General features: G+C 41.6%; 3 protein-coding genes across 4 annotated transcripts; 1 reads left to right on the top strand and 2 right to left on the bottom strand.

The window, feature by feature from the left end:
- Nucleotides 1-470: 470 nt before the first annotated feature.
- Nucleotides 471-5,421, bottom strand: LOC136439741 (actin-1). The gene is made up of 6 exons (XM_066435301.1): nucleotides 5,288-5,421; nucleotides 4,139-4,295; nucleotides 2,387-2,626; nucleotides 1,937-2,183; nucleotides 1,573-1,764; nucleotides 471-1,218 (listed from the first exon to the last, which is right to left on the bottom strand). Exons 2-6 carry the CDS (start codon nucleotides 4,262-4,264, stop codon nucleotides 893-895), a joined length of 1,131 nt encoding a protein of 376 aa, XP_066291398.1. The 5' UTR covers nucleotides 4,265-4,295; nucleotides 5,288-5,421; the 3' UTR covers nucleotides 471-892.
- A 3,391-nt stretch (nucleotides 5,422-8,812) lies between these two features.
- On the top strand, nucleotides 8,813-13,341 carry LOC136439754 (esterase OVCA2-like). Its single transcript, XM_066435320.1, has 10 exons — nucleotides 8,813-8,857; nucleotides 9,270-9,292; nucleotides 9,557-9,627; nucleotides 10,635-10,715; nucleotides 10,961-11,079; nucleotides 11,287-11,299; nucleotides 11,458-11,523; nucleotides 11,775-11,915; nucleotides 12,029-12,088; nucleotides 12,285-13,341. Exons 1-10 carry the CDS (start codon nucleotides 8,828-8,830, stop codon nucleotides 12,365-12,367), a joined length of 687 nt encoding a protein of 228 aa, XP_066291417.1. The 5' UTR covers nucleotides 8,813-8,827; the 3' UTR covers nucleotides 12,368-13,341.
- Nucleotides 13,042-15,822, bottom strand: LOC136439758 (uncharacterized). 2 transcript variants are annotated; one of them, XM_066435328.1, is made up of 6 exons: nucleotides 15,720-15,822; nucleotides 14,969-15,040; nucleotides 14,699-14,777; nucleotides 14,206-14,356; nucleotides 14,019-14,070; nucleotides 13,042-13,611 (listed from the first exon to the last, which is right to left on the bottom strand). In XM_066435328.1, the coding sequence occupies exons 2-6, from the start codon at nucleotides 15,037-15,039 to the stop codon at nucleotides 13,461-13,463; spliced, it is 504 nt and encodes a 167-aa protein (XP_066291425.1). In that variant the 5' UTR covers nucleotide 15,040; nucleotides 15,720-15,822; the 3' UTR covers nucleotides 13,042-13,460. The 2 variants fall into 2 exon arrangements, with proteins under 2 accessions (XP_066291425.1, XP_066291423.1); XM_066435326.1 differs by having other exon boundaries at nucleotides 15,658-15,806.
- Between the last annotated feature and the right edge of the window lie 25 nt (nucleotides 15,823-15,847).

Raw genomic sequence — 15,847 nt, 5'->3', positions numbered from 1 at the left:
GACGTCCTGCAAGTCAAGAAATTCCCATGACTGCCGTCCCGCTAAATGTTTACGCGGGGAGACCATTGAACCCTGTATACATCGGTAGGTAAATTTGGTTTAAAGCTTAAAGGTGTCGCTGTGCACTCCAAATATCGTCCGGAAGGCTTAGGTAGCCTGTGTTTATTTTGTGAGGCTCTTGTGCTGACCTGAGGTCGTTGAGCAAGGTTAACCACCTGTAACCACCTGAGGATATCCCAGGGAACACCACGAACAACAGGTGGGTAATGACGCATGCGCAGTGCTCACCTTCCGTTACCAAAAAGCCAACCAAGTCTTCAAAAAGTCGAATATACAACGAAATATCATGGAAATCATATCTGACTATTCTTTGATTATCATAAGGTTTTTCAATACATGTATCATACACGAATTGTGATAAAATCAACTAGGGGGGGGGCTAGATCTAGCTTAATAGAATCCACAAACGATGCATTTTCATGACATTTTATTGTCCTATACAGTATGGAATTAATCATTTGCAACATAAATACGCGAATGAGCAGCTGCAACAAATCAATGTTATAATGGTAAAAATAATAGCTCATCTATTTTTACGTCCTGGCCTCAAATTCTCGTCACGCTGACGCCTTTCCTCATATAGCCTATAGCTACTAGGCATTGCGTCGCGAACACTGAGATTTAGATATGCGATAAGGTGCCCTCTTTGTTAAAAATCTCTGACACGAAAGCAGTATTTCATCTGTTTCGAGTGTCTCCACCAAACAAGAACTGTTTGAACCCATACAAGTGTTATAGGTGATCTCCTACATAATTAGGCGTGCATGTACGCAGTCAGGTTGTGCTAAACATATGATATTTCACGTTATCTTTTTTGAATTTGTCTGAAGATCTAGAAGCATTTACGGTGGACGATACTCGGTCCGGACTCGTCGTACTCTTGCTTGCTGATCCACATCTGTTGGAAGGTGGACAGGGAGGCCAGGATGGAGCCACCGATCCACACGGAGTACTTCCTCTCGGGAGGAGCGATGATCTTGATCTTCATGGTGCTGGGTGCCAGGGCGGTGATCTCCTTCTGCATACGGTCGGCGATGCCGGGGAACATGCTGGTGCCGCCGGACAGCACGGTGTTGGCGTACAGGTCCTTACGGATGTCGATGTCGCACTTCATGATGCTGTTGTAGGTGGTCTCGTGGATGCCTGCTGACTCCATGCCTTAAACCAATAAGAGCGTGTTTCAGAAAGCTTAATCTAATTTTGAGAGAGCAAATTCATCGATCGTTGGAACAACCAAGCCTATTCTCGGCTCACATTTGCCATAAGTAACAAGACTATTGTCACACAAAACCGATTAACTTCCCCACATTCTTACCTAAATTGAATTTTCTTCCTCGAAATAGCGTAACCATACATAATTCCATACGTCTGACTACAGACTTTGAGATGGGGTAGCAGCAAAGTACAGTGCACACGGTAAATAATGTATACGTTTGGTGTAGGCTTCACATTGCGTTTGAATTAGGTGACGTCAACGTCATGGTCAATAAAGAAGACAAGAAAGGCACAAACCGATGAAAGAAGGCTGGAAAAGCGTCTCAGGGTCCCGGAACCTCTCGTTGCCGATGGTGATGACCTGTCCGTCGGGCAGCTCGTAGCTCTTCTCCAGACTGGAAGTGGTGGCGGCCGTGGCCATCTCCTGCTCGAAGTCCAGGGCGACGTAGCACAGCTTCTCCTTGATGTCACGGACGATTTCTCTCTCAGCTAGGATCAAAACGTGAAAGGAGTTTGTAGTATACGTCAGGTACGTTGACGTCGTGACGACGTAGTTGTCCTGTTTTGGTTAGTTGAAGATGTTCGACGAAGTGTCGGTACTCAGTGAAGATTGCTAGTGGGAGTGAGAGTAAGGTACGATAGTAACAGCACCAATACACACCGGTCGTGACGAAAGAGTAGCCCCGCTCTGTCAGGATCTTCATGAGGTAGTCTGTCAGGTCCCGCCCGGCGAGATCCAGCCTCATGATGGCGTGCGGCAGGGCGTACCCCTCGTAGATCGGCACGGTGTGGGTCACGCCGTCCCCGGTATCGAGAACGATCCCTGTGGTGCGGCCGGAGGCGTACAGGGACAGCACGGCCTGGATGGCCACGTACATGGCGGGGGTATTGAACGTCTCGAACATGATCTGGAAGGAGGAGAAACAGTTTAGGAAGACATACGACTGATCTTTAACCTCCTTGGACTGATCAATCAAAATCGCATATAAGTCTATAGCTATCAACCAATCAGTCAAAGAACACATGAACTGATTAGCCGACAGGTAAGTTGATCAATAGAACTAGAGGGGTAAAAATTCTAACACTCTACGTCACGGAATTCAGCACGCACCTGTGTCATCTTTTCCCTGTTAGCCTTGGGGTTGAGTGGAGCTTCAGACAGTAGAACAGGATGTTCCTCCGGGGCGACACGCAGCTCGTTGTAGAAGGTGTGGTGCCAGATCTTCTCCATGTCGTCCCAGTTGGTTATAATGCCGTGCTCGATCGGGTACTTCAGGGTAAGGATGCCTCGCTTGCTCTGGGCTTCGTCACCGACGTAACTGTCCTTCTGTCCCATACCTACCATCACACCCTGCGAAACGGAAAGACACTTAGATCGGCCGAAAGACGGAAGGAGGTGTCAAATACTTGAAGATAGGAAGACAGAAGAAAAGGAATGTAGCCATTTCTTACTTTGAAACACCAAACGATAATCTACGTTTTGAACAGATTTGACGCTTGTGTACGTTTGTACAAGGAGGTTTAACCTCCCGCCTTGGTTTGTGGGATGGAGGAGGATGCGCGTTTGTCTGTCTGTTAGTTTGTTTGTGTTAGGCTGTGTGTAACAGGGCGTAGACAGTACGGGCAAAGAGAAGCTTACGGTCACAAGGAAAATGTAGAGATACTATAAAGATACTGACCTTACGTCCTCCAACAGAAGAGAAGACAGCCGGACAACCACAAAGAAGAACTGTCACATATAGAGAACACAGAGAGAGATGACGTGTACTCAGAAAACATGTGCACAGCAGTCAGGATGATATATATCTGTGGGTCAGGCAGCAAGACAGGTACAAACGACTACACTATCACTCAGAGCAACACACAAATAAATAGCTTTGACAGAAAAACAAACAACGATGTGTCTAGTGACACAGTTTTATGGGATTCGTGCACCTGCAGCTTGAAAATGTATTCTATGCGAATTTGATGACATAGGAGTCAAAATAGGCAACGTATTTCACATCAATCTGTAGTTGAAATTGCAGTAAGATTGGCATACGCTAAAGTTTGTCAACAGGGCTGCATAATTGATTTTATACTCTGGCGTATATTTGACCAAGGATTTTAACATCATAGGTTTGACAGATCTAGAGCATTCAGTGCTAGAAAATACTCCAGGTGTCGTTTTCCGTGAAAAGGCAAAGTCTTGAGAAGTAAATGTATCAAACAGTAGCTTAGATCTGTAACGTTAGTAGTATACAAGGTATACAAGTTGACTCGAAATTTTGACTTTGTTTTAAGAACACGATGGCATATTTTAAAGGCACCAAATTTACCCTTTTAATGTAGCTTCTTCCGCAATGTCCCGGATAGACCAGAAAATCCCCCCGACTTGACCTCTATGAGACATTCCAGACATTCCACAGTCGTCTGCGTCCTCCCTCGGCCGTGTCACCGTGGTACTTGAGACTTCTGCTTTCACTCAGGGATACTCCATTTTAGGGTTTGATAGGGCGTGATTATTCCTTCCCTTTAATTCACCTTTAACCGGTGTTTTCTTGGACTATACAGACAAACGGCAGTTTCTTAAAGATGAAAATAAAGGAGTGCTCAAAATCACGATACTAGCTTGAAGTTGGCTAAGTTTTAAGAAACATTTTGAGAGCTTCTACCTATGGCACCAGTACAAATAGCACTGGAGCAAAAGAGATGCTTGAAAATGAAAAAAAATTACCAATATTTTGAAACAGATAAAATAAAATAAAAGATCAAATGAACGCTATCAACAACATATCAGTCCTCGCTATAGAATGTCTAGATATAAATCAAACTGCTCTGAGATGCGTTACGTTAGATGTCGAATGAGGCTAGGGTTTCTCACCTGGTGTCTAGGCCTGCCGACGATAGACGGGAAGACGGCCCTGGGTGCGTCGTCCCCCGCGAACCCGGCCTTGCACATGCCGGATCCGTTGTCCACGACCAGAGCAGCGACCTCTTCCTCACACATGATGAATATTGTTTAGTGGAGTAACTCCGGTCTGAAGAGAGAATACAGGATAGTTAGGACTCGTATAGACGTGTTAAACTTACATCGCACTTTTTGGTAACAGTTTCAGAAGTGTTGTCATTATGACACACAAACGCTAACAAGTGTTGATGTGAATAAAGATGACCGTGCGTTGTCAGATGCTATAACGGTGCTTGGTTAGAAGACTAAACAAACGCTGAGCTAAAAGGACTGAGAGCAGAAGCAATTTATACGTCAAAGCCTACATTGGAACCGTTCCGAGCTAGCTTTAATTTGTCACTTCCCTTTAAACGCCCTTTCCACAAACTTCACAGTTTACATTCCTCTCCTCTCACTCGTTCAACTTCGCCTTATTTGGCGCCCAATGCCAACAGATTGAATTCCAGCGGTTTTCGCAAAGTCCGACATTTGGACTTGAACCATCTGTTGACCAAAAGTATTATTTCATGGTATGGCGATAATTATAAAGCCGGTAGTGTCTTGTGACATTCACATTGTGACTCTCCAAAAGGATTTTTGTACTTCCGATACTAAAGTCATTGTTTCCGTCTGTACTATGCACTGTTACAGTTGTGAACAAGCCCCTGGTATGCGTATGCGAAATGTCAAACATACACCAACGTACAAAGCACCCACATAGCGTATTACACCAACGTTAATTTTGCATTGAATGTGCCAAATCTACCGTACACCCGTCCAAAAGGCAAAAACGAGTCTTGTCGTGCAGTCATGAGTATAGTCAAAGACAGTTGCTATGTTGGAAACGATAAGTTCCGCTTTCTTACTTCACTTCGCCACGTACCGTATGCACAGATGCAACTGTTAACGGTCACACTCGTTTGAGACCAAAATGTGCAAAACTTTAGCACTAGTACATACAGAATCGTGTCTTGGCTAATTGCAGCACTTTCTTTGAATACATTTACAATCCACACAGTGAAGAAATAAGAAAATACCAGTGCTTAAGAACTGGTAGACGTACAGAACAGTGAAATAGCTCACCTTGACTAGGGAAAGACTTGGGGAATCTTGATCTGCAATCTGATCGACGACTAGAGGGGCTCTTCAATATATACACCTTCCCCCTCACCCTCGTCATCTGTTCCAAGAACTAGCGCCCATATTAGGAAAGTACTTTTGAGAAATTCCTCTTATGGTGAGACGTGAGATTGAGCCCGCCGGAGTGCCTGGTCTGCCGTGTTCTCATTGGTCGAGACCTGGCTGGAGGAATGTCCGCCTTTTGGGTTTTACCGCGAATGCCATAGACGGGACAAGGTACACACGGCATTCCGGCAACACGTGTTTCTGTTCAGTTTAAACTGCCTTGGACGTGCCAGCTGACTTTGCATGCCGCCTTCAAGGTGTTTACCTCTGAGGTCCATTCCTATCGTCGCCGATAGAAGTTTCCCTCTACCTTATAGGGTTGGGATGAAGTTCCCATCGCCTCTACACCTCAGACTGGCAATTTATCTTATCACGCGCCTCACTCGTCGCAAATACCCGGGCTCTCAACACCGGCATCCATCAGGCGCGAACGGGAAATGTCTTAGATGACCTTCTCCCGGTGTTCACGTCATCCAGCCCCCAAGGATAATCCTGGATCCTCCCCGACGAAACAAGGACAATCTCAGCTATGTCAGCTATGTGTATAGTAACTTGTCGCGACGTTTGTACGGGACAGCAGTGTCGACGGGTCCGGATGTAGAATGTACCCTGTATATAAATCAAAATAGTGTGAAGAGAGGTGTTAAAGATACATAATTGTACTATCTTTGTAACGTCACCTTGGCTTTGATACACCGCACTGTAACTGTCCACCAAATACGTGTTATATTGTAGAAAGTTACAAACTATGATACTGGTATCCTACCTATTCTCCCGCCCATGCCTATATTATGCATGATTTCTGCTGATTTCTATAGTTACCGAAAAGAAAGCATGTTTAGTAAGCGACAAAAATGCGCGCGTTACTCACGGTTTATCATATCAGGGAAATGTTTGAGATAAGATAAAGTTTATTACTGTTGATAGAGACATCGTCTGATTGAAGTCCAGCTGGGAGTCACACACCATGGATACATTGAACTCTGGGTGACACAAACACCATGTAACTCTCTCTCTCTGTGTCTGTATGGCTCCTTTGGGAGGTAAATTTGCGGGGAGACTTCTGCCAATAAGCAAACTCTATTTACTCCCCCTCCCCCCTTTCGTTTCGCATGTCTGTCCTAGTCTGTCCCATGCATGTGCCTGCGCCGTGGAGGAAACAGCTAATCACGCATCGTGTCAGAGCTGATTGATAGCACTAGTTTGTGGCTAAGCTGACTATCAGAAAATTTGTCGACTCTGATGGATTGAATGATAAAGGTCGATGTCATCGGTCAATAAAAAGGGAGCTATATCCATGCTACATCCTACTGGGTACTGGGAGAGGATGTCACTCAGATCATCAGAAACGTCGGTACAGACATTCACTAACAATGCACAATATCAACGTAATGTATTCTCATACAATTTCTTCCATTTTGGCGTAGTTGTGCCCGAAATATCCATTTATAATCTTCCTGTGGCTTTGGCATTTAGATATTTTGAAGTAAATCTATGATGCATGAATCATTTACTTCATCGGGGGCAGAAATTCCCCTCCCCATGCATCACATACTCTTAACACCACGTCAGAGTAGGTAAAATATATCAACGATCATTGCTACCACGTAAATATGTTAGTCTCTACCACTACCAGACTAACTGCGCTGACTATAGGGAGAATAACTGTGTAGTTTGGCCACCGGAGGGTTTTATTTGCCAGGCAGAGGAAATGACGCCCTTACTCGCTATCCTGGCTAATTGTTCATTCTATTTCGAATTCTACTATCTATAACCGGTACCCCTTAGAAAGGTCTGCTGCTCGAGGCTATAACTACGTCAGGAATTGAGGAAATGTGTTTTTGCATCAGGGCGTCATCAGTGCAGTATCGCTTGCAGATAGACAAATTCGATATCATTGACGCCTGGTGGCTCGGCTCACTGCCTTTTCTACATCTCCTTATATGGCCATATTATGTGGGCATATCGGCTTTGATGGAGATGAAATTAACATCTACTGATCAGCCCCAAGGTAAAAATATTGTTTCATTTTCTACCAACGTTTCACTGCAATATGATTACCACAGCTAGGTAAGACATCGACCAGCATGCACAAACAAAATACATGTATGTCTGACACCAGATATTCAGTGTTGTAATCAACTCTATCTGATATCATACTAAAAAAAGCATTATATAGAATCATAATCATTCTAGTGTTTAATTGATCCATGCAAAAAGCCACTAAAATAAACAGTAGGTGCAGAGATCAATAACCAATAGTGATGTTCATATGTTGAAAGATTGGCGAATTTACCGAATTCAATATGTTTTCATATGTGGTCTACGTTTATCCAATGTACATCCAATGTACGTTTCCTTAATGGTAGTGCTATAACAGCTAGTTTACTTTGAGGCCATAGCTTCGGAATGCAAGGTTGACATGTATGTTAAATGACATCACCCTCCCCATCAGATCACGAAGGCATGACTCATATATACATTATGGATACCCTCACACTCAAAGGTCGGAACGCAAACAACTGCACTAAATTATCCGCTTTGCATAAAATTACAACATCACTGTATAAATACTGCACATAGCCATACCGGGTACGAACATCAAGGTATATAGTAGCATAATGAACCTAGCGCCTAAGGTCTTTGGTATAAAGAATTGCCCCGCACTGAACACATAATGTTACACCCTACCCCTCAGACCTAACCTAACCACCTAGTCTGTATCTGTACATGTATCTGTATAGCCGGTATAACCACCCCTCGGCGTAACGCACCAACTTCAAAAGTCGCACTATATGGTAGTATTCGTACTAGTACTTATTGATTAGCTATATAATGATTTTTAACAGTGGACAATTATATCCAATGGCTACGGGAATCACCCAGTCTCACTTTCCATTGCGCTCATCAGGCCATGTTGATTTGATTTTATGGATGGCATCGTCCGGGGACCCCAAAACTGATGCGAGCGTGCGAATAAAAAACGGTTGGCAAAAAAGCCGTTGGCTTCATTATGAAATCTACGTGGTCAGGAAGGATGAACAAAACTAAACACACATGTATGTATGGTCATATGGTATACCGAATAATAGATTCTTCATTTTTTTTAATCACATCTTCTTCTTCTTCTTTGACTTTGGAAATGACGTTGGCGTTCTACGACATAAGCATTCGTTTTCCGTTGTAGGCATCAGTTGTTCATATAGAAACAGAAACAGTAGAGAGTAGAGTAGAGTTGATTCCGCCAGGTAGGAACTCCGGTTCATATAGTGCATGCATTAGTTAAATTGTCCGTTATACTCCGACTTAAGCAAAAAACGTACAAATGTGACGCATAAATTTCAACGCTGCCTCGTTTGATATTGCTGAGCGTGCATTTCACTATAACTTCGCGAGGCGTCTCTCCTTATCTACATGGAAATGAGGCTGTGAACCAAAATGGCCGACGGTGGCAAAAAGTTGCTGAAGGTATGTGGATTTGTGTCTCCAGTACCTCCAAACAACGAATATCATGATGTTCTTCAGTTTCTTTGCCAAGGTTGTATGAGGACAGTAAATTTTGTGCAAGTGTTTTGTGTTTTTAAGAGAGAACATGGAGCTAGTCTTGAAATATTGATCACTCACTGCCCCCTCCCCATGAAAATCATGCCGAGGCTAATAATAATATACACTTCTAGGAATGAACCAGGGGAAATTTTGTCATCCCACAAAAGAAGTTAGATAACTTTTTTTACACCAGTTTGTTAAGTGATTGAGTACTAATTGATTTTCAAAAGCAAAATACGTGTCATGCCAATCCCTCAATTCTTCAGCCAATGAAATTTCAATATGAATCTTTGTTTATAATTATCACCCACCTTCTGCACTTTCACCCTTTCAGATACTGTGTGTACATGGCTACAGGTAAGAGGGTAGTGATTACAACTTTTGCTGAATTTTTTCTAATTGGAAACCCTGCTATACATGTTATGAATTGCCTTATTATCTATCAAATAACTCTTATCATTGGTGTTAGTTACTGGTATGCGATAAATGTTCTTTGACCATACACAACGGTGAACCACGCTACAACACTGTTTTTTGCAAGTTATGGATTTGATATATCAAATCTATCATAGCTCTGGAGGTTGTGCTGTTGATGTTGAACTCGTTTGTCTTCACATGCAGACAAAATGCCCAAACATTCAGAGAAAGGACGGGAGCCTTCAGAAAAATCCTAAAGAAGCACGCTGAACTGGGTAAGTTTTTCTGTTAACCCCTTCTTTATTTCTGTACTTCACATGTTTCTTTGTTTGACTGTAAGGTTTGATCCACTCACACCCGGAAAGACCCCTACTGTGCATGTTTTCGATAAATGTGGAGGATTCGCAGAAAAGAGCTTTGCAACAGAACTGAATCAGCTTACAGATGTGATTTTTGTGGCAGAGACTGCCATTCTCGTACAGGGCTGTTTAGCCTTAGTTGATGCTGTAGGGCTGTTGTGAATTAGGATTTTACCATGGTCAATACTGACTGACGGAGGCCATATATAGGTGGGTTCTTTAAGGTTCCAATGAACACACGATTTCCATTTGATGTCCTGGCTATCCGTGGGAAGTTCCTAACCCGAAGCTAGGTACCCATTTTCACCGGAGTGAAGTGAGGAAGTTCATTTACCTTTCAATTGCAAGTACCTTTCCCAAGGGCACAACATCGGGGCATGTCAGGGGCCTTAGCCCAGAACCTCTTGATTCCTGGGCAAACTCTAATCATTACCCTTCACGATGCCCAGACCCCACCATATTTTCTATACTTGATTTAGTACAAGATAATCAAGGTAATACTCTTTCATACCTGGGCCTGATACAGGTGTTCCGGACCGTGTGATAACTATCCGGATCACATGGGGTTCGGAAGTGTTATCACACGGGCTTCCATAGAATATTCTGAATGCATTTCGAGCGCGTCAATTGTGCTGCCGTCGGAAATTCGAATACCGGATTCGGAGATTAGAATCATTGTTGTTGCAGTTTTGTATTGGAGGACACAAAACACCCTCAACTTCTGGCGCATTCTGCATTGAAATGTGTGTTTTCTCGGGTGGGTATGACCAAGGTATGACATAAATAAAATACAACACGTTGTATTCCGCATTACCCTTAGTCCCAGCCCTCCCACGGGTCAGATCACCCTCCGGCCTACGGGCGATCCGACCCACGGTCGGGCTGGTACCTCGGGTGATACGGTGTATTTATCTGTTCTGTAGTGTTCATCACTGCACCATTACCTGTGAAGCCACTTGAGAACAATGATGAAGAAGGGGGAGCAATTGGTGCCAGCAAAGAAGGTATGTCAATCTGAAGTATCGTTTTGCTTTGTATGATATGGTGAAATACATGACAAATATATTTTCCTGTAATGGCTGTATTTTGTATGGCATGTATGAAACTAAAGTTGGGCAGCGCTGTTTTATTTATTTTCTTTCTTGCTTTAGATACTTGTCTATCACAGCTCACTTTCAGTGTTATAAGTCCTTTATATCTTATAGTTATTGACAAGATACAAAGTAATGATATGATGTTTCCTTATCAGATCAGTTTGGGTGGTGGTACTCATCAAATGATGACAGTTTCAATGCTCAGGACCACACTGATGTATGCAAAGGGTTTAACCAGTCTGTGGAGGTGGTAAAAAAAGTATTCAAAGAACAGGTAAGATTGTGATTTAATTGTTGCTGAAAAATTCAATACTTTTGTTGGTTATTTGTCCACTTTTCCTTATTTTTATGTTAAAATATGAAGACCCTTGTCTTTCTTGCTGGAGACTTCATATCGTCCCAAGGACTTGCACTGTTTGAGACATGTAAAGAAAATGCAACTAACATTAAATTCTTCTGTTCCATATATCGTTAAATGCAGGGCCCATTTGATGGTAAGTTGAACAGTCTATTATCTTCTTTTTAAGTATTTTGTCACTTACTTCCAAACTTGGAAGGCAGTTGAATTTGATACCAGTGCGTGTGCATTGAAACAAAGTATTTCAATAAAAAGAGATGTAATCATGTTGATATGGTTGCTGTTTTTGTACAGGTGTTCTAGGGTTCAGTCAAGGAGCTTCTTTTGTGGCCATGCTTTGTGCACTCAGGGAAAAGAATGGTAAAGTAACTACATTGACATTCTTACACTTAGTTACAGCAGAAATGTTTAGTCTGTCTATAATTGTTATAGGGATGAATTTGTGTTAGCAGAAATCTGTTTTCACACTTGTTTAATGACACTTGTTTATCTTTTGATACAAGAAGTATCTGTACCTTGTGGATTTGTAATTCAAGGTCCTCCATTTGCTGAGACAGTGGAGTTAAGTTTATTTCATACAACGATGACACAGTTTTCTTGTTGTATTTCAGTGGAGCCATTTGTGTTTGATTTTGCCATCATGGTGGCCGGGTTCCGCAGCAGATCCTCCCAGCATGATGAGCTCTACAGCACCAAGATCACCTGTCCAACGCTTCATGTTTACGGGGACACCGACAGAGTTATACAGAAAGGTGGGAAAACCCCCTGAACAACTCTGTAAGACATTCATAAGGATCATGTTTGAAATATTCACTCTGGTTAGTTCTATAACTATTAACTATACTTTTATCTGTTTTTGTTGCAGAGATGAGTGTAGAGATGCTACAGTACTTCAAGGAACCTGTAGAGTTGAATCATCAAGGAGGTAAGGACGAAGTTCCAGTGCACTAGTTTTTTCCCCCCGTTCTTCTGTAAAGACCTTAATGCACGACAGTGATATAGAGACAGACATATAGTGATATGTTTGACAATAGGTCCTATATTAGACCCACACTCTTTCCTGTCTTTGTCTTAGTCATGATTTAAACCACCTTTTACACATTGTATAATTATCTTTTCAGGTCACTTTATACCAACATCAGCACCACAGAAGAAAGTCTACTTGGATTTTCTCAACACTTTTCTGGCTAAGAAAAATAGTTGAACAGTTGTGTCACTTGTGTGTACAGTACTGTACTTGGTGCTAGAAGAGCAGAACGAAGTGACACCAATGTGAGAGAAAAGGGGAAATTGTGCTAGGATTAGTTCAACCAAGGAGGTTTTATAGACTAAATGCATTTAAATTCACATGGTTTTTGTTTCGCGGTAGAGAGAAAATGGAGTGTTCGCCATGGTTTTAAGTCCGTGTTTGAAACAATAGTCATAAGTGGGCACAAAGTTTTGCGGTGGTTTTAAGTTTAAAACGGTTTTAAGTTAAAAATGTTTTAAACCGTGAACATAAAACCACCGCGAACATTTCTGCATTTACAGTAGATAAAACCTCCTTGGTTCAAGTGGCAGTTACCCGAAAAACAGGATATTGTTCTGTTTCTTGTGCCAAAGACTATCACTGATTTAGTTTAAAAACAACACTTCCCTGGCTCATAGTCTGTACTGTAAATCATGTGTGAAATATTTTGATTGAGATATGTTCTGTGTTATGTCAGGATCTTTTTAAAGTTATAAAATGTGTTCTACTATGTATTTTAGGAGTTTTCACCTTGTATGAAATGTTCCCCTCCTAAGTGTGTTGTTGGACATGTTCTCTTGACGTGTGCTTTTGATTGCTCAACTTAAGTTTTAATGACATGTTGCCATTACAGGAAATAAAGAGGCTGATTGCATTGCAGTGTATAATTTAACTCGTATGAGAAACAGTCAACAGCTGTGTACAATGTTTTGAAATGTCTTGACAAGTACACATGTCAGTCAATATTAGCTGCTACAAGCTCAAAATATATTAATAGACAATAGAAAGTTAATGTATGAAAATCTTTAACATAGAAAATGAAAACTTAAGTTTTAACATTGTTCAGAATTAGAAAAATTGAGAACTTCAATGTCCCGTCTAAAGTATATTATTTTATCTTGACTATTAGAACAACAAGTTTGTTGCAATAAACTACATGTTCAAGGAAAGAGCCTCAAAAGCATATGGCATATCATTTAGTCCTTCCAAAGTTGCTACAGTCATGCATTTTCCTGCAATGACAGATAACCAAACGACAACACTAGAATGTCTTAAGTTTAACGTCCTGTTAGTTCTCCTGCTGTAGCGTCTGTGACAACATCTGAAGACGCTGTAGAAGACACTTCTTCTGTTCCTTGAGGTTTTCCTCCAGAGCCCTGGCCTCCTGCAGTAAGCCGTCCACTCGGGTAGGACAGAACAACTCAAACTGCTCACTCTCACTGGGGAGAGAGAGGGGAAAGGGCTCATTGGAAACATACGTGTATGAAGTCTCTTAGAATAAACTTCAGCCGCATTTGTTGATCATCAGTAGGTCACTATGTCTCAAAATTGCCTGAGAGTTGAGTATACTTGATGCCCGAAAATCTACCCTATTGCATTGAATGGGGCTTTTTGACCTGAGAACGTTGACTGATACCTAAATATTGTGTGATGATCTAGAGAAAATACCAGTTGCCTTACTGCTGAAAATATCATTTAGAGCTCACATCAAAGACAACCAACATGTACCTTAAAATTTCATTCATGGAAAATGTTATGTTCTTCCAAAGATCCGCATCTCACAACATGCTTAAGTTATGTAATTTGTGTTGTCCCCTGATTATTTCAGCAAACTGAATTGTCATACCTGAAAGCAACAGCCCAGTTCATAAACATCATCTTCATTTCTTGACCAAGTTCTGGAGAGAAAAAAGGAAATTAGAATTGATGGTATCCTTTCAGCAATACACAATAGCAGATAGGAGTGTAGTAGGGAGACAATTACACAATGAAATCATATTTTTTTCTATTTTGGCCCACATGGTTTTGCTCACCTTTATTTAGTGCTTTCATGGAGTCATGTTCTTCTGAAGATGACTTGCTAGACCCAGAGTGTGCGTTAGGTTGTTCAGGACCTGGTGTGTTCCTATGTCTCTTGTTGGTCACTTCCTCCTCTGAACCCTTGGAAATATCTGGTGCCACTTGCTTTGAAAATATTTTGGTACATACTAGTAACGTAACATGACCTATTTACGTGCAGAACCTATTTACGTCCGGTTTGGCTCATTTCCACATGTCACGGTGTATTATGCCAAAGCCTGTTCTCATGAGCAATAAAGAACATCATAAGAATGATCCTTAGCCATCTCTTTAATATTTGCACAGCAAAACATAATGGCCATGCGTTTACCACGTGAACGCCACGTGCCACGCATTTCATGCACAAGAATATGTTTGTTTGATATAGGAACTCAAGGTAAACTTTGTGTCTGCGTCATATTTTCTCAAAACCTATCTAAAGAAAGTAAGACAGTTTGTTGAAAATACCTTTAGATTCTTCCTCTTTAAGGAATGCTGCATGTCATGACCATTGACTTGACCATTCTCGGTGCACACATCTCCTTCACTGAAAATGAAACAGCGTTATACATGGCGCTTTGAAAAAGACTGAATTCAATGCGCTTAGTACAGAACTGGCACAGTTCTTACAAAATAATATGACCACCAATTTGAAAACAAATGCACCAATTTTAGAAGCGCTGCCAAAATTTCCGAAGCAATTTTCAAGTGGTAATGAATAACATCAAATCAAATTACCCATCAATTGAAAGAGAAAAATCAGGTCCACTGAAGCCAGTGGTCTCCTCTCCTGTGCCGTGCTGACTCATTCTGAAAAAAAAAAGAGTTAACTATTGAATGGATGTAAACAGAATCAAACAAATTCCTGCGCTTCTGGGCTGCCTGGGTTTTCCTGCCAATAAGACTTTTTCCCGCTTTTTTCCCGCTGTTGACAAGAAGTTTCTGTCAAGGCGAAAAATAACCCCACAACAGTTCTGTCTTACTCTTAGTCTCTACCAGATTATCAATTCTGGCTATAGGAAGAATATTTTCCAGGGTTTCATTTGCACCTACGCGGGTGAAACGTGATCTTCACCGTGGACTGACTCAACTGGCTAATTATTCCCTTTTCTGCCGAATTCTACGATCTATGCGCCCGTAGGAGGGCCTGGTGGAGGCTTTGAGTTCGGTCTAGCTAGATGCCCTTGAATTTAGAAAAAATTTGGAAGCATGTACTCCTTTAACTTAAAATGCGCATAGAACACGTCCAAGACATAGCTATCATTAAGTATTAATACCGAAATATGACATGGATCCAAACTTTCTAAACCTATTCATAAACAGTGATACGGAAAAAACAAAATAAATAGCAGACGACATTTTGTGACACCTGTTAAAATTAACGTTAGCTGTTATATGAAACGTTAAAAATAGGTAATGTACCTTACCTATCCCTCTTAAGAATTCTGGTTCTTTTGTCAATACTGAAAAGCTGCTTTCACTTTCTAACCTTAAACTTTCGCCTGTCGGAGAAAAGAATTTTGTCCTTCAAACCTGTCAAACAACTATGAACTTTTCTAACTTTGCCGCCATTACTATTTGTACCACGTGACTCAAACCGACCAATCAGAGCGTTGG

Source organism: Branchiostoma lanceolatum, chromosome 8, assembly GCF_035083965.1.
Source record: "Branchiostoma lanceolatum isolate klBraLanc5 chromosome 8, klBraLanc5.hap2, whole genome shotgun sequence".
NCBI classification, from domain to species: domain Eukaryota; kingdom Metazoa; phylum Chordata; class Leptocardii; order Amphioxiformes; family Branchiostomatidae; genus Branchiostoma; species Branchiostoma lanceolatum.
The sequence above is the reverse complement of the archived record's forward strand: the minus strand, read 5'-3'. Positions and strand labels throughout refer to the sequence as shown.

Bases quoted from the DNA above. Each gene is read 5' to 3' on its own strand.
- LOC136439741 (XM_066435301.1), bottom strand. From the start codon at position 4,264: ATGTGTGAGGAAGAGGTCGCTGCTCTGGTCGTGGACAACGGATCCGGC. The intron at 2,184-2,386 runs GTGCGTGCTGAA...TCCTCCTTCCAG, and splicing joins ACAGGGAAAAGATGACACAG to ATCATGTTCGAGACGTTCAA. The intron at 1,219-1,572 runs GTTTGTGCCTTT...TATTGGTTTAAG, and splicing joins TTTCCAGCCTTCTTTCATCG to GCATGGAGTCAGCAGGCATC.
- LOC136439754 (XM_066435320.1), top strand. From the start codon at position 8,828: ATGGCCGACGGTGGCAAAAAGTTGCTGAAG. The intron at 8,858-9,269 runs GTATGTGGATTT...TCACCCTTTCAG, and splicing joins GTGGCAAAAAGTTGCTGAAG to ATACTGTGTGTACATGGCTA. The intron at 9,293-9,556 runs GTAAGAGGGTAG...CTTCACATGCAG, and splicing joins CTGTGTGTACATGGCTACAG to ACAAAATGCCCAAACATTCA.
- LOC136439758 (XM_066435328.1), bottom strand. From the start codon at position 15,039: ATGAGTCAGCACGGCACAGGAGAGGAGACCACTGGCTTCAGTGGACCT. The intron at 14,778-14,968 runs GTAATTTGATTT...TTTCATTTTCAG, and splicing joins TTTTCTCTTTCAATTGATGG to TGAAGGAGATGTGTGCACCG. The intron at 14,071-14,205 runs GTGAGCAAAACC...TTTTCTCTCCAG, and splicing joins CATGAAAGCACTAAATAAAG to AACTTGGTCAAGAAATGAAG.